General features: G+C 41.5%; 1 protein-coding gene across 1 annotated transcript; it reads left to right on the plus strand.

Moving 5' to 3' along the window:
• Positions 1 to 6,545: 6,545 nt before the first annotated feature.
• On the plus strand, positions 6,546 to 25,497 carry Etnppl (ethanolamine-phosphate phospho-lyase). The gene is made up of 13 exons (XM_034501074.2): positions 6,546 to 6,769; positions 9,383 to 9,501; positions 9,729 to 9,888; positions 11,399 to 11,473; positions 14,546 to 14,636; positions 15,665 to 15,781; positions 18,020 to 18,102; positions 18,636 to 18,861; positions 19,804 to 19,958; positions 21,067 to 21,156; positions 21,335 to 21,465; positions 23,171 to 23,238; positions 24,309 to 25,497. Exons 1-13 carry the CDS (start codon positions 6,714 to 6,716, stop codon positions 24,435 to 24,437), a joined length of 1,500 nt encoding a protein of 499 aa, XP_034356965.1. The 5' UTR covers positions 6,546 to 6,713; the 3' UTR covers positions 24,438 to 25,497.
• Positions 25,498 to 25,748: the final 251 nt, after the last annotated feature.

Genomic DNA, 25,748 nt, shown 5'->3' on the forward strand with positions numbered 1-25,748 from the left:
GGCAGACTGGGAATGCATTGCCCCAGTTTTGGGGTATATGCACATAGTACTCCATTTTTATAAATGGCACAAGTTCTCCCTTGTGCTGCAATCAGAATACTGGGGGCAAGAAGAGGAGGAGGAGGAAGAGGAAGAGGAAGAGGAAGAGGAAGAGGAAGAGGAAGAGGAAGAGGAAAAAGACAAGAAAGAAAGGGAGGAAGAAGGGGAGGAGGAGCATGATGTGATTCCTGTGTCCTTGGGAATATTACTCATCTGCAGTGAGGAGGAAGTTTGTATAGCTACTCAGTACATCTATTCAGGGATCCTCCCATCTATCCTCTACAGAGGCAGCATGGTACAGTGGTTTTAAGAAACAGGAGGCCAACTCCCAGTGTTCAGGTTCTAGCTCTGTGTATTAACTGTAGGTTGTATGTCATCATAAATCCCAAGGACACCAATCTTCTCATCTGAAAGAGAAACTAACAGCAGTATATTTCTTTGCTGGCCCAACAAAACAAAGCGCTATGGGCTGAGTGACTTAAATTATAGAAATTCATTTTCATGCTATTGTGGCATCTTGAAGTCTGAGCTCATCGAGGTGTGGTCACAATGACTTTTATCTAATCTGGCCTAAAGGTGGCCATCTTCCCAACAACATGGAGTTTCCTCTGCGTTCTCATGTTAAATGTTCTAGATCTGTAAGAACCCCAAACAGATGAGCACACTACACTTCCTTTTAAAGGCTTTGTCTCCAAGCACAGTCATCCCTGAACCACTGGGGCCCAAAGTAAAAAATTTTCAACTTGACAAGTGTCCAGTTAATATGCACTCAATAGAAGTTTTATATTGGGTATTTTCCCAAGCTAGCAATATGACTTGATTTTCTATCACAGAGCATACAGCAACAATTATCCAAAAATTCCATACAGCCTTGAGATCAGATAAGTGACCAGTCCACACTCCACAGCACACTTCTTTGCTAGGTATGATGTTGATGGATTAAGAGCACTCCACCCATAGTTGAGTGACAGTATTTTCAACTCAAGATTGGCACATAACCCCCTCATAAGTCGAAAGGCATCATCCACACCGTCACGTTCTCAGTTACTGAGAATTGGGATTGCAACATGTGAATGGGAGAGAGACAAACTAAAGCAACAAATGGCACGATCCAACAGACTCACTGCCATGATGGAAAGTCTTGATATAGGTGATTGACACACAGTAAGTGTTTGATAAATAGCCCATGTCAGCCGCTCAGTCACACCAGGCAGCTGTTGCCTGTGACTTGATGGCTGTCGTAGTAGAGATTTGGTGTGCAACAAGCTGTAAGTCCTCTGCCCTCTGGAAGCTTAGTTCTAATGAGCAAAGATAAAACAACTAAATAAAAACCAAGACAGCAGAAAATGTTTGGCAGGCTACAACCACTCAAATATGCCCCTTTACACAGAAAGAACAGTCAGAGACGCTACACAAGCCATTAAGCACGGTTATCTTCCAATAAAGCTTTATTTGGATTTTATGTCATTTTATTTCTTTGACCATCTAAGAAAGTAAAGATCACTCTAGGCTCATACACCATGTAAAAATAGGTCTTAGTTTATGAGCCTTTGCTCTAGAAAGTTAACATCATGGATGAAAACTTTTCCCTCGACCGTTAAGATTTAGTGATGGGGCTATAAATTAAACTGATAAAAGAAAGTTTAGCAAGAAGCAGAGAAAATTTTCATTCATATATGTACATTGGAGCATAGAAAAAAAATGAAGGAAGAAAGAGAAGGGAATGGGTTATAAGCATGGAGAAAATGATGTCATCCTTAGCGTAGATGGGGCATGGAACGTGACAACACCTCTCTCTGCGATTTCTTGTCCTGGAGCTGACTTCTCAGTGCCTGGGATAAGAATCAATCTTCTCTGTTCCTGAAGCTCCTGGAGAAATGTGTGGTGATAGAGCTCCTTCTGAAGGCTCTACTTTTAGACAAGGAGGGAAGTCCTGGCCTCTGATGATTCTCAAATGTTTTCAGCTCAAATAAACCTTTGTCAAAGCATTATATTCTGTACCCCTTCGGAACTAGAATCAAACTGATTCCACCCTCCAGATCCCAAACTCATCTGGAGCATCGCGGGGGCAGGGGGGGGGGGGGGGGGGGAGTACCAGTAATCTGTTTGTTGAGTTTGTGTTTGGATTCCAGGAAGGCTACTTTCTCCATCAGAAACCATGGTACACTTATGTATTTAAAATATAGCTTATGGTATTTAAAATATAACTCTTCCCGACTGTGGGCTCCAAAGAGGGTAGTAACTCCACAGGAAGAACAACACAGTCAACTAACCCGGACCCTTGGGGCTCTCAGAGACTGAACCACCAACCAAAGAACATACACGGGCTGGACCTAAGCCTCCACGAACATACTTAGCAGATGTTCAGCTTGACTTCATGTAGGTCCCGAACAACTGAAGCAGGGGCTATCCCAGAAGCTATTGTCTGTCCGTGGGATATGTTCTTCTAGCTAGGCTGCCTTGTCTAGCTTCAGTGGGAGAAGAAGTGCCTAGCCTTGAAGACTCGATGTGCCAGGGTGGGGGGTATACCCAGGGGGCCCCACCCACTCAGAGGAGAAGGGGAGGCAGGATGGATGGAAGGATTGTGGGAGAGGGTGACCAGGAGGGGGGGCAGTGGATGGAATGTAAAGTAAGTAGATAGATAGATAGATAGATAGATAGATAGATAGATAGATAGATAAGACCCTTCCCAAGGACTCATACCTCACCATCTACATACAAGAAGTCTGGAAGGCTCCCGTAGTTCAGAGAGTCAGAGGAGTGTTATGTTTTGAATCTAGACTGTACCCACTGCAGATTACAGTTCGGGACATTTGTTCCCCAGATGATGGCGCCACTTTGAAGGTTGTAAAGTCCTTTGTTGGCAGAAATGATGCACAAGGGCCAAGCCTTCAAAACTTTTCTTATACCCTAGCCCCCAGTGAGTTTCCTACACACAGACAATCCACCGTAAACATTGTTGGACCCCACCCACCACGATGGACTGAAACTCTGAACTAGAACAAACCTTATCCCCATTGTCTCCATCAAGTATTTTGGTCCTGAGAGGCTTCGGTATACATGCTACTGATGGTGGAGTGGCCCCTTTACAGGGGTGACCTCAGGGGTGAGACACACAGCTTTGACCCGTCAAGCTCCTCCTGATCAGGACTATGTATGCAGTGTAGTCACAAAGTGACCTCCGTGTACATAGCAAGAAGAGCTTAGACATGTGACTCACATATCGCAATGGGCTACCGGGATGATAAAGACCCTCTGGCTAAACGTGCCGTGACAGCAAAGTACCACACCCAACCTTTGTTAAAGATGATGGACAGTTTTTAAAGAACCACAGCCTTGTGCAAGTGAAGGAGGTTAGGGCCAGGCAGGTGAAAGGAAGTGGGCCAGGGATCACTGGATGCCCACATTCCACTGTGAGGCCCCTATCACAAGGCGGAGAATCTGCTGCTCCCCACATATGGTTCACCCACCTTTGCATATTTTTACCAAGAAGAAAATTTAAATCTGTCCTTAGGTTACTGAATGGAATTTTGAGTGTCTCCTGCTTGTGTGAACTATCCCTCCTTTTCAGTCATGCACATGAACCATTGATTTTGCCAAGCCTAGACTATTGAGAAATTTGTGACCTTCAGGTCAGGACTCACTCAAAAATAGGGTCAATCAACACAGTCAGGACCCAAATAAAATGAGCATCAGTCTCTAGGGAGAAAAAACACTACCACATCCATTCCTGACAAATCCAGTGGAAAGTATGCACCAAAAATAAATCTCTTTTTGGTAAAGTTTTGTAGAGTCTCCTGTCTTTTATCCACCATGATTTTGATGTCATTCTGTGATAACTCTTGATTTAAAGACTGGCCTTTGCACTTAGTTAATATTATATATTCCACATTGTGAAATAAGTTACACAACAGAGAAATGGCCTCTTAAAGCAACAGTTGTGACCTTCATAAAAGATAATAAATCTAAATATCAAGAATTGGTCAATATATAAATAGAGGCTGATAACAGATTTTATAATTATTGAAATGTATGTCTATTTAATTTATTTATTTATTTATTTATTTATTTATTTATTTATTTATTCAGGCAGTCAATGCAGAGTTATCAAAGCCTTTTGTGTCATGAGCATCGTGCTGGTGGGGTGCGTTGGTAAACAACACCCATCAAGAGGAAGGAGACTGGGTTACCTTAGGGAAAGAGGAGAGGGATTCCTTGGTTTTGTGTTTTAATTAGTTGAGAGTGGGCTTTGATAATCAAGAATGTCCTAGCTGAGGCTGTCTGTGACATTTAAACTGAAACCTGAAACAGCTAACCTGGATGAGCAAAACCAGTGTGAAATGTTCCAGTAGCAGCCAGCAGAAGCAAATCTGCAGTGGCTGGGCGTTTAAGACAGGAAGGTCACCAGCGTGATGCAGAGGAAAAAGCAAAAGCGTGGACAGACAGGCAGACAGCTTTTGCAGGGTGGCAAAATGGAGAGCTTTAAAATGGAGTTAATGGTGCTTGAAAGTAATTTGATATAAGAATGGGACTGAGAGAAAGAGATGGAATTTTCTAGTGCTCTTACACCTTTTTTGTTCTATTTCCTTTGAGGCGTTTATCATAATTGAAGCAATTTAAGCTATTGCATTGTTAAATTTATTTATCACTCTACAACACTAGTGTTGGTTACTATAAAAAGCAAGTCAAGCTTATATTTATAAATTTAAAGATGCTAGTAGTCACGTTAAAAAAGGAAAAAATAGGAGAATTTAAATGTGAGTTGCATGCTGGAAGCAAATCTCGGCTCAGACTGACCACACAACAATCCATAACCACCTGTGGCTGGTGCCTGTCTCCTGACCAGAGCATGGGCAGAACCTGTAAATTCCTGGGAGGGAGAGCGCCTAGGGGTCATCCATCTGGTTCACTGTCTTATCTCTAGGACATCATTCTTAACAGAGGATGAGCATCTGCTACACAGTGAATGAACCCATAAATGCCTAGTAACAGAAGTAAAGGAAGACAGTCTAAAGCAATAGTTTGGGGATCAAAATAAGCCTGGGGGAGGTAAATCAAAGCTGTAACTTTGAACCAGCTGAGGCTCGGGTGTCTAGGACACATCTAAATGAAGATGTCAGGAGAGGAAGTAGGTGAGCCTGGGACTGAGAGGAAAGGTTGGGGAGGACAGGCAGGGAGATGTAAACTTGGTGTATTGCTGACATTAAAACCCAAGAGAATCACTGCATCTCTGAGAAAGAATGCAAAGCAACTGAAGAGGAAAAAGTTTGGGATTCTCCTTCCGAGGCACCAAGTTATGACTTCATTTAAGATTTACTTGCATTACTTTAAAGCCCAGAGAGATGATTTTTAATACCAAGAAATATGATCTCCAGATAGGAGGAAGCCCAGTTGGCTTATGGATGAACTGGATCTAGAACCCCAAACTCTCAGCGATTATGGAGAGAGCATGCTTTAAGGTGTGGAGACTAGCGAGGAACATGGAGAATTCGACCATTCGTGATTTCTTGCAGCCTGCAGGAACTCCGGTATGCCTACAGTTGGCAACAGAGTTCAGAACGAGGCCAGATTCCACGTGGGATTTCATCCAATCCCCTGGTGTTCTTTGCCCTTCCTTTGTGATATAGGACCCCATTTCTCCACATATCTTGGAAAATAAAAAGTTTGAGAAGTGTCTTAGCATAAAGTAATATATTTATCCAAATATTTATTAGATGGATTGATACAAACAAACTGGGCTTTCTCTGCTGAACTTCCAAAACACAGATTGAACTGAAATCATAGATTCTGCCTAGGTAGCTGTGTGACCTTGATTAAGCCTGTTCTTTCCCTAATGCCTCTCAGTTCTTATCAACAGAACCTACAAGGTGACCGTCTAGCTCTGAAAGGAATGTATAACTCAATAGTTATCATTAAATAAGGCCCAAGCCATCTCTGTATTTAACTTCAAATTCTAAGAGAAAGCCATCCTACAGGAGGTTTACACACACACACACACACACACACACACACACACACATAAGGAGTTCCATGTTTGCTACTGGGAAGCAAGGGAGTGTGGGATAAGAAATAGTCTGCTTTATTCCTCTCTTGGCTTGCTTTACAGATTGGAGGTGTCTACCTGAGACTGTTAAGAGTAGATGTTTGGAATACCAGATCTACCACTCCCCATCTGAGACACAGGTTGAATCCCAGTCCTGTGACGTGGGTGTATATGGCTTTTTGCTTTTTTGCAGTAAATGGCAGGTTTGATTTACAAAATGATATAGAAATGCAGTAAAAAAAGAAAGGAGAAAGTGGGAAGGAAGGAAGGAATTTACAGGGAGGGGGAAGCAAGGCAGAACCTAGGCAAAGTTAAGAAATCGAAAGGCAAGTTAAATGCAATAAGATGGGGAGGGGCAGAGGACATCTGCAGAAGAAACAAGAGCCAGTCAGACTGGGGGTGGAGGTGGCCTGGCTGCTGACTTGCTAAGCAGGCATCAGGTGGAGGAGGGGAGCAGGAGGGAGGGACTTGGCGAAGGGCAAAGGCAGGCAACACTTAAAAAGGGAATGACCCTAGGTGGTTGTGACCTGTGATACCCAGGGCAGGAGGCATCAGGAGGGGAAAAAATTCCTTTGCAGCGTCCCAGGCTACAGAGGGAGGAACATTCATTGACTTGAAGGGTGCAACCATCATGTGCGAACTCTATAGCAAGCAGGACACCCTGGCGCTGCGGGAGAAGCACATCGGGTAAGTGCAAGTTGCTGGCAGAAAGGGGCGGAGGGCAAACAGCTGGAGCTGGGTGGGAGAGACTCGAGGGTCTGAAAGCTGCTGTCTGTAGCCAGCTGGGCTTCTGCAGGCTCCTGGCTCCCTCCAGGGAGAAGGAGCAGCAGGTGGGTGGAGATGGCTCTCAGTGTCCTGGAAGAGGGTATCCAGCCAAGGGAAATGAACACTGGGAGCAAGATGGGGAGCTTGCCTCTATGCCCATCAGAACCAGCTGAACCTAGAAATCATTTGATTGATGTCTCCTAAAACAAACTCATTCTGACAACTTTTTTTTTTTAAAGTGAACTTTTGCCCTGTATGCTTGGTGAGGCGATAGGGTTTTAGCAGCTAATGGAAAACCTTAAATCACCTATACAGAAAAAAAAAAAAGAAAACAAAACAAAAACAGGGTTTTCAGGGAGTGCTTCACAGCTTCCGGTCTCCCAAGCTGTGTCCTCATGACGACTTGTGTTCTCCTGGCGTTTGTTTGTTTTGTCTCTGTTTATGCATTAATAGTATAACAGTGTGTGTAAAAGATTGGCCTGAACTCTACTCCTAGTTAGCTATCATGTTACCTGGGTCACGTCTGCCAAATCATATTAATAACATCCTAGGAGCAAAGGAGAATGAGTGAGCTAATATTTTGTGTCTGGGTTTTTTTAAAGACAAAACAAAACATCATATGAAAGATGCCCTAACACTGTAGAAGCACTGTCTACAGTGTGTGTGTGTATACCTGGGCTGGGCTGCCAAGGAATGGACAGACCAGGTCCACTGTGTGTGTATACCTGGTATAGCAAAAGGATATCCAGACCGAGGCAATAGGGGAAGAAGCGGTGTACTCCAGGAGAAGGGTTGATCAGGTTCCAGTCTTGAAGTTCCTCACTTGCACCAGGAAGACTCTTGAACGTTGAGAAGACCAAGAACCCTTTCACAATGACCCAAATTCCCCCTTCATTCACTGATTGCCACCTTTCCTAACTAGATTCCTTCAGAAACATGATTTCTGAGGGGAAAATGGCAAAGTTTGTAAAAGAATGTAGCGTGGACGATTGGATGGGCTAAGCTAGAATTTTCCACACAGTCTGATGGCCACGCGGTGGGAGGTAAGCTTACAAGTTAAGGGTAGCTCTGCAGCCTGTCAGTCAGACTCAAGGCTTTTGGGGTGGCTCTTAACCTGTAGCTACAAACTAACTCTTGTGGTACAGCCTACAAGATGTTCTCATATAGTCGTTTTTAAATTTTAGCTGATATTTTTTTTTAACTACATAAGCTAGGAAGCCGGTATAGCTATAGCTCTCTGGCAGATTGCTTGTCTAACGAGTCATGGGGTTCAATCCTCAATTCTACACATAAAACTCCATCAACCTATACCACAGCCATGTGTCACTTTAAAATTTGAGGTTTCCCACTACTCCCAATAATCAAAACATTTTCTAAACAGTTGCATATCACCTTAATCAATAAATATTACAAAATTTCCACAAACCCCTAGAGCAGTGAGTCTCAATTTCCTAAGGCCAAACCTTTTAATATGGTTCTTTATGTTGTGGTGATCCCCAAGCATAAAATTATTTTATGGGTACTTCATAACTGTAATTTTGCTATTGTTATGAATTTTAATGTAAATATCTGACATGTGACATAGGTGAACACCCAGAGGGGTCGCGACCCTCAGGTTGAGAACACTGTTCTAGAATGTATACAGAGTTCTTTACATAGACAAACGCACCAAAATAAAAACATAGTTTTAGCCAACCAGTTATGGCACATGCCTTTAATACTTTAATACCAGTACTTAAGGCAGAGGTAGGCAGATCTCTGTGAACTCGAGGCCAGCCTGATCTACAGAGCAAGTTCTAGGACAGCCAGGGCTACATAAAAAGCCAGTCTTGAAAAACCAAAACAAACAAACAATCAAAAATTCACATAATTTTAGTTTTAGATCTTAAAAGTCCATTGAGCCAAGATTAGAAACCTCAGTAATATTTGTATGTTCCTAATTTTTATGCCATAAATGTTCATGAAAAAAATAGCAGGAACTTATTTTGCTCACAGCAGCATTCCAGAACAAATTAATTTAAATATTTAAGTTGGGAAGCCACTTATTTGATACAGGCACGGGATACTCAAAAATACATAAAAATCCCCTTTGGGACACTTAACTCTAAGTTGCTTATAGTTACCTATTAATTTTCTTATAAAGTAACTTGGAAAGAGAGAGAAGGGGGAACTGGTTATAGGTATTACATGAGATAGTATTTACTAAACTATATAGCAGCTTCTGATATAACAGAAAGCTTGTGGGGGGGGGTCATTTTTATTTCAATAGAATAAAATTTCCCAAAGGGGGGGAAACTGAGTCTTAAGTAAGCTGATTCATGAGACTCTAACATAGAAATTGTGACCAGTGACACCCACGGTGGATTAGGATGAAGGATTCCAAGCTAATATAAAATGAAAAAATAATGTGGTCACATCGCCCATGTTTTCCTCTTTCCTTATGTAACTGTAATTTTCCACAGTTGACCTCCACTGAGAAGGAAAAATACTGCGTTGTCTGACCAAACTAAAAGTATTTCCTTTGCCTATTTCTAGGCCCTCGTGCAAGATTTTCTTTGCAGCGGATCCCATCAAAATAATGCGAGCCCGGGGGCAGTACATGTTTGATGAGAAAGGCGAGCGGTACTTAGACTGCATCAACAACGTGGCGCATGGTAAGCGTCCTGTGCACAGCACACTGAAGGAAATTACTGCGGAACCGGGTTCATCTTGGAGATTTTGTGACAAACATCCTTTTCCTCTACTGAGTCACCCTAAAAGGGAAAGGCTTCAATAATAAAGCAGGAGGAGCAAGGAGCCCAAACCCCCTTTTCCTTCAGAATTTCCCTCTTCTCCAAAGTTCTTACACTTGTAACTTATTCCTTTACCTCCTACATTTTAGTGGGACACTGTCACCCAGAAGTGGTCAAAGCTGCCGCGAAACAGATGGAATTACTAAATACAAATTCCCGCTTCCTCCACGACAACATCATTGAGTTTGCCAAGCGCCTTACAGCCACCCTGCCTCAGAAGCTCTCAGTTTGCTACTTCACAAACTCAGGGTATGTGTCTAGTTTCTGGCATCGCCATGGCCCCCTTTCATTGGCGCACGTTTTTCATTTGATGCATCTAGAAAGATGTAAGAAAGTTCTTGCCACTCACTAAATGACCTTCATTAGGAGAGGACCTTTCTGAATCTTTTACTTTATTTCATGACTCTGAGCCTAATGGGATCCAGTGACATTATCTTGTCACAGAGTAAAATGTGTAATGAAAACAGGGAGCCCACGTAGTCATTAAACACAGATTTCAGCAAATAAACGACCCCACTAAAGAAGCTGTAATTTCATAAGATTTTTTACTGACTTGCTGTTTTACAAAACCTTAGCATATTTTTCCAATGCAAACCCAAGAAAATCCAAGTGAAGATACACTCCAACCTTTAAATTCTGTAAACACAAATAGTGATGTATCCATTCTGTGGACAACTATGCAGGTATCAAAAGGTGTGATTTGCAAATGCATGCCCAAGAACGTGGGAAGCTGAAAGTGTAATGTTATGTTTGGGGGAAGCAGTATGCAGCTGTCCTATTTTTAAAGTGATACATAGTTTTGGATTTGATATTTATAAAGCTATAAGGTCTGCTGTTATGATTTTCTGCGTCTCTCTTTTCCAAACAGTATCTTGTAACAAGAGCATTATTATTTTGCTTTGTAATGAACTGAGGAGGTATTTAAGGGTCCCCTGTGTTGTTACAAATCATTCTTGCCTTTTATAAATGGAATATAATATCTAACTTTTATTTCTAGGGAATCCTATATTACCAGAGAGGGATGAATTCCAAGCAGCATTGTCCTTTAGAGAATGAATGTGATGCTGCATGCCTATTGTAAAAAAAGAATAGTATCAAAGTCATACAGGTTTCTTATCTAAATCCTTGCGAGTCCTCTGATTGATGAGAAATCTCATTCTGCTTTATTTGACCTCTTTGAGGCTGTTGCCTCGCTCTTAGGATAGGAGATGGCAATACTTTCCTTGCAGCATTTTCATGAGAATCAGTAGAAGCAAACATATCGCCATGAGCATCCTTTGAGTGACTGTTTCCTTTCTCCACTTAAGAACAGTTTATTTAGATTCTCTGAACTATACAAACATATGATCTTAATCTTACAGATAAGGAAACTAATGGAGCACTGATCCAATGCAGCATGGTTTGGCATCCAGGCTGGAGGGTGGTCCATCCCTCCTGAGATAGGGCTTATGGTGAGATTCTCAGTGTACTTAAAACTAGCCATCCCTGATGCAGCTGGGCGAAGTGAGCATAGCTGCCATTCTTTGGGTTTCTTCTATGTATCTTATTCCTTCATGGCTGTGACACCTGTATTACAAAGTTACAGGGAGAACTTAGTGGGGCAGGATGGAGTGGGAAAGAAGGCTTCATTCCACATTATGCATTTTTGAATGAATGTCAGTTTACAATTTCTTTAACTAACACTGAGCCATTTTTAAAAAAAGAAAAAAAAAAAAAAAACAGGTTGTTACTTTGTCCCCTCTCTGTGTTATCTCAATAGATCCGAAGCCAATGACTTAGCCTTACGACTGGCACGGCAGTTCCGAGGCCACCAGGATGTCATCACTCTTGACCAGTAAGTCCTAGGCAGGCTTCTAAAGAAGAAGTACCATCAGAACCAGAAGTGTACTAATCTATACCAAACTCATCTTTACTAAGACCACAAGCACTTATGGAGGAGGGTGGATACCTAGAACAATGTTTTGAAATTACACAATAAGATGTTGAGTCTAGCTTGAATCCTCTCTTTTCTAGGCTAATTCATTCTTTCTAAGCAAATGAAAGCGGGGCAACTTTCCTGGGTGTCTTGATGACTGACGCCTTATAAGACTGATAAGAATCTGGGCTGACATTTTACTCCGTAACTAACTACACATTGCACCTAATGCTACTTCTCCATAACTCAAGTGTTTCCAAAATAAAAACATAGTTAATTTCTTTGAAATCCAAACATTTGCTTCAATATCATGATTATCCACTGTACTTGATATTAAACATATCAATTTATAGCAAATTTAAAACTTTTAGCTCTTTTTCAGTTGATCACAACTACCAATGGTCACATTGACTCTTACATCCCAAACATGAATTTACTGATTTTAAATGAGAAACTTGACATCCATATTTACTAATGCTTTTAAAATTATCTTGTTTACTCCCTCACCCCATAAACCCACAGAGTGAAACTAAATAGTGACCTTACTTTATGCCCTCCTGTAGATGCCCTTTGGTGTGATGATTCATTTTCTGTCGCTGCTTCATTTGTTAGCGTATGGGTTCAAATCAATACAAAACTATTGCCATAGATTTTATCAGAAAGCTAAAATAACTCACTGAGCTAAAACCAGGGTTATCAGAGGGGAACTCTTGGCTCTTCCAGGTTATATGTTTGCATCTCATGACTGACAGTGCCAGGCATTATCTTCAAAGTCAGCCATTGCCTTACCAAGCCTTTGCTTCTCTCCTCACACGACCATCTTTGAGTATCATGCTCCTGCCTCCTGTTTCACTTATATTTGATCCACCAAAGTAATCCAGAATAATCCCCTCATTGAGTGGTCTTTAATTTACTCTCCCTGAAAAATCATCTTTGATATGAAATATTAGAAGGTAAACATACTTGAGGTGGAGCATGTTTTTTTTTTTGAATTCTCATTCTCTATCACTTATGGACAACTATAATAATGTATTTACTATATATTTTATGGCCCTATGGTCAATTTAATAATATATTTAATGTATCTGTTTTATGCTATTTGAAATGTTTTATTTTCATACATTAATTGTATATGACAATTTATATTATGACATTTTCATACATGTTCATAATGTTTTCTGATCATACTTACCACTGTTCCGCTCTCCCTTCCACTGCTGCTAACCCCTTTCTTCCTCCTGACTCTGTGCTGACTTTCACATGGTTTTACTTTTTATATTGTGTAAAACGTGCGTTATCTTATGTGCATCTGCTTGGCCAACGTTACTGTAGATCTCTTTGTTTTCATACTTCATCCCACATAGAATTCTTGACATTTGTCCCGTTCTTCTATCTCAGTTCTGACCAATAGAAACATAACGTGAGCCACATATGGGATTTTAAATGTTCTAGTAGTTTGGGGTATCCTGCGGATGTGTTGTCATTTCAATAGTCAACATGAGGTATGGTGACGTATCTTACATTCCTTTTTTACTCACTGAGTATCAGAAGTCCAGTGTCTGCTTGGACATTGTCAGGTCAGACTAAAGATATCCAAGTGCCCATAGCTCTGAGTGGGAGATTGCTGCCATAGTGGATTACAGTATTGTTCTCACTATACAACATCCCTTCTCCACAGTGATGGGCACTGATGACATCATTCCTACACAAGCAGAGATCCTTCTACATGCTCTTCCACAGGACATTCTGAGAATGCCCCGGGGATAAATTCCAGAAACAAAGCAGCAAGGTGCTGCTAATTTAATTAAATTGTGTCATATTTGTCTCCAGTGTGATTGCAATACCCGACACACACAGGAAAGGGCCCCTCTCCCTAGCCTAACCAAACTCAACGCTAACCAGCTTTCTGCTTTTTCCTAATTGCTGTTAATCTATTAGGTATAACATACCTTGATTTGTATTGTTCAACTGGCAATGTTGATTTGAGAATCTTTCCACATAAATTTTATGCTTCCATCATCTCTTGGGAGCATCATTTCATATTCTTTATCATTTTTTCAGTTGGGATTCTCATGCTTCTGTTGCTGGTGTGTAGTTTCTTGTACAATCTAGGCCAGAGACTGTCTATTTGGAGTCATTTGTGAATGGGTCTTTTAGACTTTTCTCTCCATATATGCTGATTACACTTCTGGGCAAGAAACAGAAAGAACATGATCTTCACCATTTGTGTGTTAAGTGAGAGAGAAGAATTTTGTTACTACTCAGTCATCTCTCAGTCTAAGTTTTTCTTGCATAATCCCTCAGTAGTTGCCTAATGTCTCCAACCAAGCATCCTTTAGATAGCACTCCAATCAGAAACCCATGTCTATAAAATTGTTTTTCAGACTTACTAACCAGGCACGGTGACACATGCCTATAGTCCCAGCTGAGGCCCAGAAGAATCACTTGAGGCCAGGAGTTAAAGAGGCCAGACAGAACAGTCTGTGAGGTCTATTTTTAAAATTTTTTGGCTGGTAAGATGACTCAACAGGTACTTGCCAAGCCTGATAGCCTGAGTTTGATGCCCTGGATCCAGTAAATAAATAAATAAATAAATAAATAAATAAATAAATAAATAAATAAATAAATTTGAGAATACAGAAAACTCAACTCACAAGATTGCATGAAGGTATAAAATGTCCACATTTAGAGAATCTAATTTAGGAATATAATTCAAAGAAGTGATGTTTGTTTTTCCTACTATAATAAAAACAGTTAGCCTATGAGGAGGTATACCAGATTTTCCAAGTACATCCTTACATGTATAAGGGACAATAGACAAATCAAATGCCAGTACTGTCATGAAGACTAGACCTAGTTTTGCAGTTAAATGTGGCGCTGGTATTGAACTTTCCCCAGATGACTGACGCTGAGTGGTAGCAACACTATGTTCCCATACTACAAAAACGCCTTTCTTTAAACTCTTTTCGTGACTTTTCTTTTTCATTTCAGTGCTTACCATGGCCACCTGTCGTCATTAATCGAGATCAGTCCTTATAAGTTTCAGAAGGGCAAAGATGTCAAGAGGGAATCTGTACACGTGGTAAATATCCCTGAGTCCTATGGTCAGAATCCTGGGGCTAGAAAACCATGGATTGCCATCCATCCCAACCTTTTCATGCAGAGTGGAACCATGGGAAAGAAACTAAGATTGAGAGCAGTTGTGGGATGTGCTGAACTCAGGGGGCCACAGACTGGCTGCATGTGGCTCAGAGTGAAGATCGAGGAAGGAGAGTTCAGTGGTAGAACTGGTAGATCAGACTTTTAACAGCTGTCATCAACTCTTGTGTCTACTCGTCTCCAGCCACTCTTCCTGTGTCCACTCATCTCCAGCCACTCTTCCTGTGTCCACTCGTCTCCAGCCACTCTTCCTGTGTCCACTCGTCTCCAGCCACTCTTCCTGTGTCTACTCATCTCCAGCCACTCTTCCTGTGTCCACTCGTCTCCAGCCACTCTTCCAGTCACTAGTACTCGAGGCTAACACTCAGAGCTAATGAGCTTCTCTGGCTGTTATAAATACAATTTACGTAAAGCATAGTTGTGGAAATAATACGAATTGTGAAAAAGGTATGTTGCATCAAACAGAGAGGCCAGCCAATTTGTCGAAACGGTGAAACACATTTCATATCACTGTGTGAACTGAGGGTCAGTAAGAGTCTGCACTGCTTTATTGCAAGACTTTAAGCACTAAGAACTTTGAGTTTCCTAAGTGATCATGGTTTATGATATCATCAACAGTGTGAATTTCTTTTCCATATAGTCATTAGTTTCGGTCTCCACTTTGTGTTATTTTTATACAATATAATTGCACTTGCCTGTCTGAATTTGCTTCCTATGTGAATACGGATAAAGCTTTGATTTATAGGGTCTGGCATTTCTAAGCTCCAGCTCACAATTCGGAGGTCAGTTCTTCACAGTATTCAGAAATGCACAGAAAGATAAAGACACTGGGGGTGTTTGGGTCATCAGGACCGCCCTCCGACACGCACTGGTGGGGAAATAGATGGTCCTTTGGTCTTTAAGTTTGGTCAAGATGCAAATAACGAGAAACTGTATTATCTGATGTCTTAGGCACCAGCTCCAGATACTTACAGAGGGAAATACAGAGAGGACCACGAAGACCCATCCACTGCATATGCAGATGAGGTGAAGAAAATCATTGAAGAGGCTCAGAGCAGCGGAAGGAAGGTTGGCATTATGGGAAACACTTTTAAAGTGTTTTATGGAGATAGTTACAACATCTGCAATTCTCTACAGAGAAAAAAAAAGATTAAATCTAAAATGCCTTTGTTCTTTGCTGGTTATATTTTCACTTGGTTTTTGTTTCAAAAGTACTTTGTCATAGCAAACTTTTATTTATCATAGAAATATAATTACTACACTTCTCCAGTGCTGATGGCCTAATGCATAACTCTTGGGTACTGTACAGGGTCTGGTCTGGAAGGTCAGATTCTTCCAACTTTGAGGATCACAGAGGAGGCAAAGAGAGGCTCCAGTGTCAGGACCAGTCCAAGCTCTCAGATCCTCAAGGGAGCGTGGTACTGCCAGGAGCTAGTGGGCCTCCAGGAACCACAGAACTGAGGCTCGGGTTCTCACTCAGCCAGGGCAGAAGCACAGTCTTTCCACCTGGGCCTGGGCTTCCGGGACAGCACCAGAGTCCTTGAGAACAGAAAAGGGGTTGATGTTTTCAGTCTTCACCCTACTGTCCTCAGATTCGTGTTCATTCCCCACTCATCATGGGGTTACCTAGGTGCAGATTAAATGTACCTCAACAGCACCTGGCCTTCAAACTGGCTTATGGCACAGACAAGACAATATGAATACTTGGTTAAAAACAATTTGCCTTTTCCAGTGAGTTGCAATAGTTTTATCTTCGTGACAGAAGAGCCATTCTTCTTTCCGGGGTGTCTCTCCCACCCAGAGCCCTACCTCCACTCCCAACCCCACCCCTGCTTTGATTCCATGCCCTCTGTAACATCTCTGGGCAGGTGAGCCTAAAGCTCTACCTACCAAAAGAGCTTCAGAGTTTCAGGTGGTAAATAATGCTTTCAGAAAATACGTTTAACCTAACAAGATCATATGAACCCTGCTGCTAACAAAGGGTCCGAGCGGGTTTTTTTTTTTTTTTTTAATAATTAACATTTTGGGGTTTGATGCAACCATGTTACCAATGCTGAAAGCCATGACAAAGTAAATACAGGGCATAGGCTTTTAAATGTCAGCTGTGCTTGCAAAGTCATGGAAGGTTAGAACAGAAGTCTCGGGGGTCCAGCAGCCCAATTTTATAGCTAAGACCCGAAATAACTATGAGGTGAAGAACTTAACCCAGGTTAATGCCGCTAGTACGGTGTCTGGACGCAGGCTTGATTCTCTAGATCTCTTTTCTCGTGCCTTTCTTGAGCTTTCTCTTTTTCCTTCAGTGACTGCTATTCTGAGCCTCCCTTCCCATCGCCCCTAGCATGCGTCCCCTATAGTTACTCTTGAGATGCCTAGCTTTTGAGGGAAGCTTAGTGTAATAGCAATGCAGCCCCTCATGTGTAGCCACAGGCTACCCACCTACATCCTTGGTGCTGACTCTAGCCTCAAGCAGTTCAATTTTACTAATTTGGGAATGGACACCGAGGTTATGCCTTTTGAACCTAGATCAGTTTCCAAAGGTTCATACCACAGACATCCATATATTAGCTTGACTCAGACACAACCTGACAAAAAACATTGCCCTCTTGTGACCTTCATTTCCTTTGGTGGCTTTACTGGTGTTCTAGGACATCATTTAGACGGGTGTTCTTCTGGCACAGATAGCTTTTATTTATAATTAATAGTCTATTTAGCACTTACCATGGGTGTGTTTCTAGCTGTTTTAAACCTACTCTAAGGGCTGGAAAGATGGCTCAGCAGTCAAGAATATAATACCGCTCTTGCAGAGGACAAGGGTTTGGTTCCCAGCACCAATGGCTGCTGGCTCACAACCACTTATAACTCCAGTTCCAGGGGGTTCATGCCTTCTGGCCTCCTTGAATACCAACACATATGCATAGAAACGTACAGAGGCAGACATGCACACTCATGAAATTAAAAATAAAGATACATCCTTTTAAATCTTCTTTAAAAATAGCATGCTCTTGAGGCTGCACAGATGGCTTAGCTGTTAAGAGCACAGATTCTCTCAAGGTTTGGTTCCCAGCACCTACATGGCAGCTAAGAACTATATGTAAGTCCAGTCGCAGTGGATCCAATGCCCTCTTCTGCCTCCCCGAATACTGCATATACTGGTGCACAGACATATGTGCAGGCAAAACACCCAAACATATTAAATAAAAATAAATCCTTAAGATAAAAACCTGCTGCATAGGAAGTTCTCCTCTTTCAGGGGTAGGAGGGGAGTCTATTGTGTATAGATTTTTGACCCCATCTTTTCTTGTATAGATTGCTGCCTTTATTGCTGAATCCATGCAGAGTTGTGGTGGACAAATTATTCCTCCAGCAGGCTACTTCCAGAAAGTGGCTGAGTATGTACTTGACTTGGGCATCCTTGGTCAAGCTGAGGGCACTAAGACAAGTCTCTAAGGTCCATACTTCCAGATTAGCTGGCAAAAATATGCTCCTGACGACGTGCTACTTCAGGACTCTAGGATACCCCCTGGTATTTCCAGAGATACAAAAGAATAAAGAATTTAACATGGTCCGACCTCTAGAACTATGCTCCAACTCCTGCTGGGCATCCTGTCTCATTGGCTCATCCCTACACCTTGCCAATTAGTAAACACGTGAAGATGAATTAACTTTAGTAAGATCTACTTGCCCTGCTTTCTTTCCAAGTGAAATGTTGCAATACAGTGTACTCTAAGCAGCATATGGGGTAGATCTCATCTAGAAACCATGGAACTACCCTGTAACATCTCTACAAGGTTTTGAGTCCTAGAATATTTTTAACACAGACAGATGCTTCGGGTTAACATTTTTCTGACTTCAATAGTCTTTTCGGGTAGTTCTGGGGACACTCGGTGGTTTGAGGGCATCAACATATATTGTTACTTTTCAGACACATTCACAAAGCAGGGGCTGTGTTCATTGCTGACGAAGTTCAAGTAGGCTTTGGCAGAGTTGGGAGACATTTCTGGAGTTTCCAGATGTATGGTGAAGATTTCGTTCCAGACATCGTCACCATGGGGAAACCTATGGGCAACGGTCACCCGATATCCTGTGTGGTGACAACCAAAGAAATTGCAGAAGCTTTCAGCAGTTCAGGCATGGAATATTTCAATACGGTAAATTTTGGTTCACAGATTTAACTCTAAGGGGGAAATAATGCATGTTCTCAGACTTTTTTTCCAACATAGGAAAGAAAAGTATTAGCAATAAACCACTCTAATATTCTTGTCAAACTTCGATTAAACCAGACTTAATTCTCCTTGTATTTTTTCCTTCTGCTTTCCTTCTTCCCAAAATAGTCTTGTTAGGTTTTCTAATAATAGACAGCTATTCTGCTAAACTTCAGTGGTTATTTCATTAACAGACAATGTGATCTTATTTGTTTTCAATCATATTGGAAATTCCCCAAACAATTTTAAAACATTTAGAGGATTTGATACCATGAATGTTAGCCGACTCTCATAGCAAATACTAAATGTTTATCTTTGAAAAGTTTTATTTCTTTGGCTTTATCCCCCAAAGTAATAAGCGTTAGGCCTAGAAGAGTCACCATAGTGTGCACAGCAGCAGGACTGATACAGACAAAAGCAAAAGTCAAATCTCAGGGTTTTTTTTTTTTTTTTTTCAGCTTAGCTGTTTTCAGTCAGCTCTGTAAGGACAGAAAACACTAATTCCCCTTACTGAACCACACTTCCGAATCTTTAATTTACAATATAATACTTTGTTACTGTTTGGATGAATCAATAAGTTTCTTATAATCCTTCATGCTAGTTACACATCCTGAAGAATAGAACCAGGAGTGAATTTTCACTGAATCCCAATAAATAAAATCATCTGTCTTCTAAGTCTAAAGGAATTATATTACAAAAAAAGTTCAGTTAAAATTATATTTTTGCATATATGTTAAGCATGTGTGTCTTTGACAATGTCTACCTTTGTGGGGACTGCTGAAGGCTTAAAGTATGTTTTTGTTTTTCAGACATATGTTGAGTGCCAAATTCCTCATGAATGAAGCAATACCACTGATTCTGTTGTTGTTTTCCCATCTTTGTCTATAGTATGGAGGAAATCCAGTGTCTTGTGCAGTTGGCTTGGCTGTGCTGGATGTAATTGAAAAGGAAAACCTTCAAGTAAATGCTGTCAGAGTGGGGGATTATCTCCTAGAGTTACTGAACGAACAGAAGGCTAAGCATCCTTTGATAGGGGATATCAGGTGTGTTGACCAAGTATTGTGGACTCATTTGATTTTCCATAGCTGAATAGCTTATATTTTGCCTTGCAAATTTTATCTAAAATGCATAAAACACTGAGAAACAGAGAGAGCAAAGATCACTGTTAGCCAAAGACTCAGGAGCCACCCTGAAAACATTTGTGTATGTATGTTCAGTCACATTTATAGGTTTTCTTTTTCTGTAGTTAGGATGATTTTAAGTCCAAGAGATGGAATGAAGGAAGAAAGGGAGGGAGGGAGGGAGGGAAGAAGGAAGGAAAAAAGGAAGAAAGGGAGGGAGGGAGGGAGAGAGGGAGGGAGGGAGGGAGGGAGGGAGGGAGGATGGATGGAAAAAAGAACAAAGGGAAGGAAGGAAGGGATAGAGTGGGAGGGAGGGAGGAAGGAAAGAAGGAAGAAAGGGAAGATGGAAGAAAGGGAGGAAGGAAGGAAGGAAGGAAGGAAGGAAGGAAGGAAGGAAGATAAGATGATTCTAAATGACCTGTGCATGATATGGAAAATGATATCTCACTGGCTGGGTATTTTTCATAGACAGTTATAGAATTTACAATCGTTAATACCCTGAGAAGTGAAAGTGTTGTCTGGAGAGCTGGGAAGATTGCTCCATGGGTAAAAAGTTTGCTGTACAAGGGCAGGGACCTGAGTTTGTCCCCAGAACCTGCATTATAAAGCCAGGAGTGGTGGCGCTCACTTGGAGACAAAGCACTCGCAGGCTATCCTAACCAGTACATTTCAGGCCAGGGAGAGGGCCCATGTTAACATCAGGGATGGTACCTGGCTAACTGAGGTTGGCCTCTGGCACCACGGATACATGCACACACGTGCTTATGCACCTATATGATCCCTATGCACACACACATGCATACAAACTCAAGCTTGTTTGAAAGTACTATTGTCTTATCAAATTAAGTGGGCGGAAATCCTCGGTGGCAAAGCTGCTTCAAACACTAACGGCAACTGACTTGGTCTCTTGAGTTAGTTAAAAATCGGCATTTCCACTTAAGCAACGTCACACTCAGCTTCACATCAAATGTCGTTTGGCGACAGTGCCAGGCTTTAAGAGTATCTGTGAATTCTTTTCCCTCTTCCTCAGAGGTGTCGGCCTTTTCATTGGCATTGATTTGGTGACAGACCGTGAGAAAAGAACGCCTGCGACAGCCGAGGCGCAGCACGTCATCTACGAGTAAGCTCACCTCACATCCCTTCGCTGTCTGAACCCCTTGAGCACTCGATTTGTCTCCTCTAAGACGCACAGTTAAACCTGGGCTTTTCCAATGCAGACTCATGCGTACACTGTGTGCCCATGACCCTTCATCCCCCACTGCATGTGCTCATGACCCTTCATTTCCTACACATTTTAGGATGAAAGGAAAAGGAATACTTCTCAGTGCCGATGGCCCTCACAGGAATGTGCTGAAAATAAAACCACCCATGTGCTTCACAGAAGAAGATGCAAAGTTCATGGTGGAGCAACTTGATGGCATTTTAACAGGTTGGCCCATGATCTCTCTCTTTTCTCCAAAGTTCCCCAGTGCATTTTCTGGGGGAAACTATTCACAAGGGACATGGAGCAAGGGGGAAAAAAATGGATAACTTTCGCTTCCAACTAGAATCGGATAGCTGCAAAAATAAACGGCATGGACTCTCAAAACTCTTTTATTTCTAGTCGTGAAGCTCCAAATATAAGTTTTTGGCAAATTAGCACATTGCTGTTATTGTTTGTCAGTTGGGGGGGGTGGAGTATTTGTTGTTATTTTGCTTTCTAGACAAGGTCTTGTGTAGCCCAAGCTAGCCTTAGGTTCATGATCTTCCTGCTCCCGCCTTGTGAATGCTGAGGTTACAGGTGTTCTCTGTCAAGCCTAGGTCACCCTGTTCTGCTAACTGGTTCTCTTTTCTTTAGACAGCAACTATGGTTTTTTAAGCTGTGTGTCTGCACTGTGCCTCTCGCCGCTAACAATGCATAGATCCAGCACTGGACTATTCAGATATTATGTCAAGCTTCTCTGGCAGTGCATATCCTGAGCCTAGCCATTGCTCAGGTGACAAGGCACAAGAACAATAAATAGATCCGATGTGCTGCACAGCAAGACCCCAACAAAACCAAGGAGGCAAAAGATACCTGAAGTACTTTTTTAATAAAAAAATACAAAGCACAGATGAGCAGTTTTTGACCATCTGCTGAATCACGTCACCTTGGAATTTTTCCTCTTCTTTTTGAAGAATGCCTCAAATATTAAAGTATTTTTTCTGTTTATGTTTATTTTAAGGACTTCCATTTGTCATTCAGAACTCTGGCCCATCATAGGTATTTTTTTTTCTTCTGTTCATTCAGATCATACAACTGAATTAACTTATTTTTCTGTTATGAACATAAACTGCATTAAAAAAGTAAACACTGTAAAATGGTATTGAAATCATGCAACTATTGAAATATTGGCCCATTTTTATTACAGTTCGGTTTTGTTCATATTTATAGAAATATATTCAACCTCACTGCTTGGTTCCCTCAACTGTTGTTAAGGTATGATGAGAAACCACAAGTCAACACATCATAGATCATTAATGGAAACTAGTGTCTCTCTTTGGACTCAGAAAACATGCTCACACCCAAACCTGCCAAATATCCTCGCAAGCTGGTGTGCCCTGTGATCCTGTAACACCAGGCAGAAGGGTGGATTGCTGTCACCCAAGCTGATCCCACTCAAAGTAAACTGAATGATATTATTAACACCCCTAAAGAACTGGACTATGTGAACCAGACACAGGCAAAATGGACTCAGAGCCATGAGCAAATTAACAGTGAAAAACAAAAAAATCAAAATGTGAACTGGAGCTGGAGAAATAGCTCGGCAGTAAAGAGCACCGACTGCTCTTCCAAAGGACCAGGGTTCAAATTCCAGCATCCACACAGTAGCTTACAACCATCTGTAACTCCAGATCCAAGGGATTCACCATCATCCTCTGGCTTCCGAGGGCACAAGCATGCACATGGTTCACAGATATTCATGTAAAGAAAACACCCATACACATAAATAGTAATAAAATAATTTTGAGAAAATGAAAGCCAGCAATTCTAATAGTAATATTTTTACAGATATTACATGCCTCTTCTCTAGTCCTTATTAAGTCCTTATATCCCTGGACACTATTTTTCTTTATTATATTGGTCTAACTTCTCTATATCTTCTTTGATTTAGTTTTAGAAGAAATCATGGACTCCAAGAGTGGAATTGTGGTCTCTGAGAACACAGCTTGCAGAACAAAGGTCAGAGGTGGCTGCTTTGTGTTTAGGGGGAGCTTAAAGCATTGGGGATTCCTTTTTCATGTCCAGTGACCATCAGAGCAAAAGCAACTTGTGCTAAGGTTCAATGATCATTGCAATTTTGAGGGTACAATTAAGTTCCCAGAGCCAATGGCATATCGTTTGCAAGAAATGAAACCAAATCACCATGCTCACAGGTTTATTCTAATATAAAAATATAAATAAAAACAAAGGGACTCTCTTCTGGCCTTATAAAGACAGCTTTCAAATATGGGGAGGTACTAACAAATGGCCTGAGCTTTCTCATATGGGCTCCGAAAGCCACCTGCAAGTCACCTCTGATTCCCAATGCCCTTCACCATGTACCAGAGCCTTGGAAGCATGGTTCTGAAACTCCAAAAGTTGCTTCTGAAGTGAGCTGACGTGGAAGCTTCCAGAGCAGCCAGTAGCCTGTGGAATCCCAGGCAGTGAGTGGCCTAGTTTCCACTCTTAATGCGCTTCCAGCAGAGGGCTTTTCCTTTCTCTTCCTGACCTGCCTGTGTGTGAGAAAGAGCACCCAGGCCTGGAAGCAGAAAAGCAAAACCTTGAGAGGCTTTGTTGCATAATTTGTTCTTTGTTTATAGCTTCGATGGCAAGGGAACATCCAGTGCCCAGAGCTTGCCTGTGCACCCAGCACAGTCAGCAAAGTCTTTTTCGAAAAAAAAAAAAAAAAAAAAAAAGTTTGAATGGGAGCAAATGATTTCTAACAAGACACCCTCTGTCTCTTCACACAACACCAAGCAGTCATAGGGACCCGTTATTATCAAAAGAGTAGGAAGAGTTTATCAAATCTAGGTCAGAATTCTAGCTTACAAAATGGCTTTGCACAGCACTGACCAGAATCTTGCAAAACTAAGGGTTGGCCTGCGAGGCCTCATACCCTGAGGTTAGTCGAGTCATTGTGCAGGTATTAAAGTTTGTCCTGGAGTCTCAAAGTTGCTGTTGACATCACCTTTCAAATGTCTGGTATCTAAAGAGGTTGGGTGTTTGAAGAGGTGGACATCCATGGAAGTTTTGTGGCCCTGTCTTTGCAGATGCCTAAGGAAGTACATGCAGAATTGTCCAACCCCAGTGCCACCAAAGCCAGAGAAATCCACAGCGGAAAGAGAAACGGTGTATGCACAGACCAACATGCCCTGCTCAGCAAAAGACTCAAGACATGAGAGCTGAGTGTTAAACAGCAGATAAAGATCCAAGGATACAGCGAGCAAGTGGATGCCTCTCACCTCTTAGTAACCCTTTAAATTACAATCTTCAATCTGTCTAACTTATACATTAAAAGATAGACTAATAATATCAATGATCAAAGTGATAAACTATATCAACATTATTAATGGAGCATCTTGCGTGGTAATTCATTGCCTGCAATTCTGAAGTTATTTACTCTACTAAAACAGAGTTTTCTATTGCAAGATTAAGCCAGGCGCCTTGCTTCTCATGTTGCAATGTTTGAAATTAGAGAAACAAGTGATGTCTATTCCTTCACTTCAGAGAGTTAGTACACTAAAGTATTTTTAATCTTGAGAAATACTCTAAACAGTTAATATTTAAACTTTATAAATTTTAATGAAATAAAAGATGAGATAAACAAAAATGAAGACTATAAAATGCAGCGAGCATTGTAGGTTATGATGGTGAAATCTAAGTCATTCTGAAAGGAAATCACAGAGCAGAGAGGAAAATGGCAAAGAACAGTGGTTGGTAAGAAGCCTGGTTACTTGCCATCCCGTGGGAACTGAAAGGGGACACACAGAAACACTTGCATGAGGATGTTTCTAGAATGACAGAAGCAGCCAAAGCCCAGCATGCAGAGTTGGGAACTTTGGTTCTGGCTACTCACAGGCCATGCCACCTTGACCAAGTTGCTTACCTACCAGGTAAGAATGGCCCCTCCTCCGAACATCTTATCTTTCCCAAGTTCATTATCGCCTGCATCCCACAGATCCTAAATTAGCTTTGTCTGACCTGCATCTCTCCATTGCCTTCCTACTAGTCACTAAACTTGTTCTTATTTCATAAAGAAGAGACAGTAACTTTTCTATGCCTGTTTACTGTTAACTGAGTGAGATGTCTTCTTGGGAGTATGAGCCTGTTCTTTAGATAATGGTATTTTAGGGGACTCCTTATCTGTGGGTAGCACATGTGGAAGGCCTTGAATTGTGGTTCTGAGAGTCTGTTTAAAACAAAAAACAAAACAAAAAAAAAAAAAAAAAAAAAAAACAAGGCAAACTAAACAACCATATAGTGTTAATTCCTAATGGAACAAACCACTGATCCTTGTGAGAAAAAAGAAGGCCTCTGTAGTAAGCTTTCCACAAGTTGCTAGTTGTCTTTTCAAGGAGTGGTGTCATATCAGGGGCTCAACATTGTATTCTGCTTCAATCAGCCTGGGTATTAATAAGGGAGGAGCCTAGGCTGCTGGCCCACTTGTTGCCTTCATCTCTACCTCCATGTGCCTGCTGCTCATGGCTCCA

Source organism: Arvicanthis niloticus, chromosome 4 (assembly GCF_011762505.2).
Source record: "Arvicanthis niloticus isolate mArvNil1 chromosome 4, mArvNil1.pat.X, whole genome shotgun sequence".
Taxonomy (NCBI): domain Eukaryota; kingdom Metazoa; phylum Chordata; class Mammalia; order Rodentia; family Muridae; genus Arvicanthis; species Arvicanthis niloticus.

What these genes read in the sequence shown, in the direction of transcription:
- Etnppl (XM_034501074.2), top strand. Translation starts at nt 6,714, where the DNA reads ATGTGCGAACTCTATAGCAAGCAGGACACCCTGGCGCTGCGGGAGAAG. An exon ending in CTCAGAGCAGCGGAAGGAAG is followed by an intron (nt 15,782 to 18,019) that starts GTTGGCATTATG and finishes TTTCTTGTATAG; the next exon opens with ATTGCTGCCTTTATTGCTGA. An exon ending in TACTTCCAGAAAGTGGCTGA is followed by an intron (nt 18,103 to 18,635) that starts GTATGTACTTGA and finishes GTTACTTTTCAG; the next exon opens with ACACATTCACAAAGCAGGGG.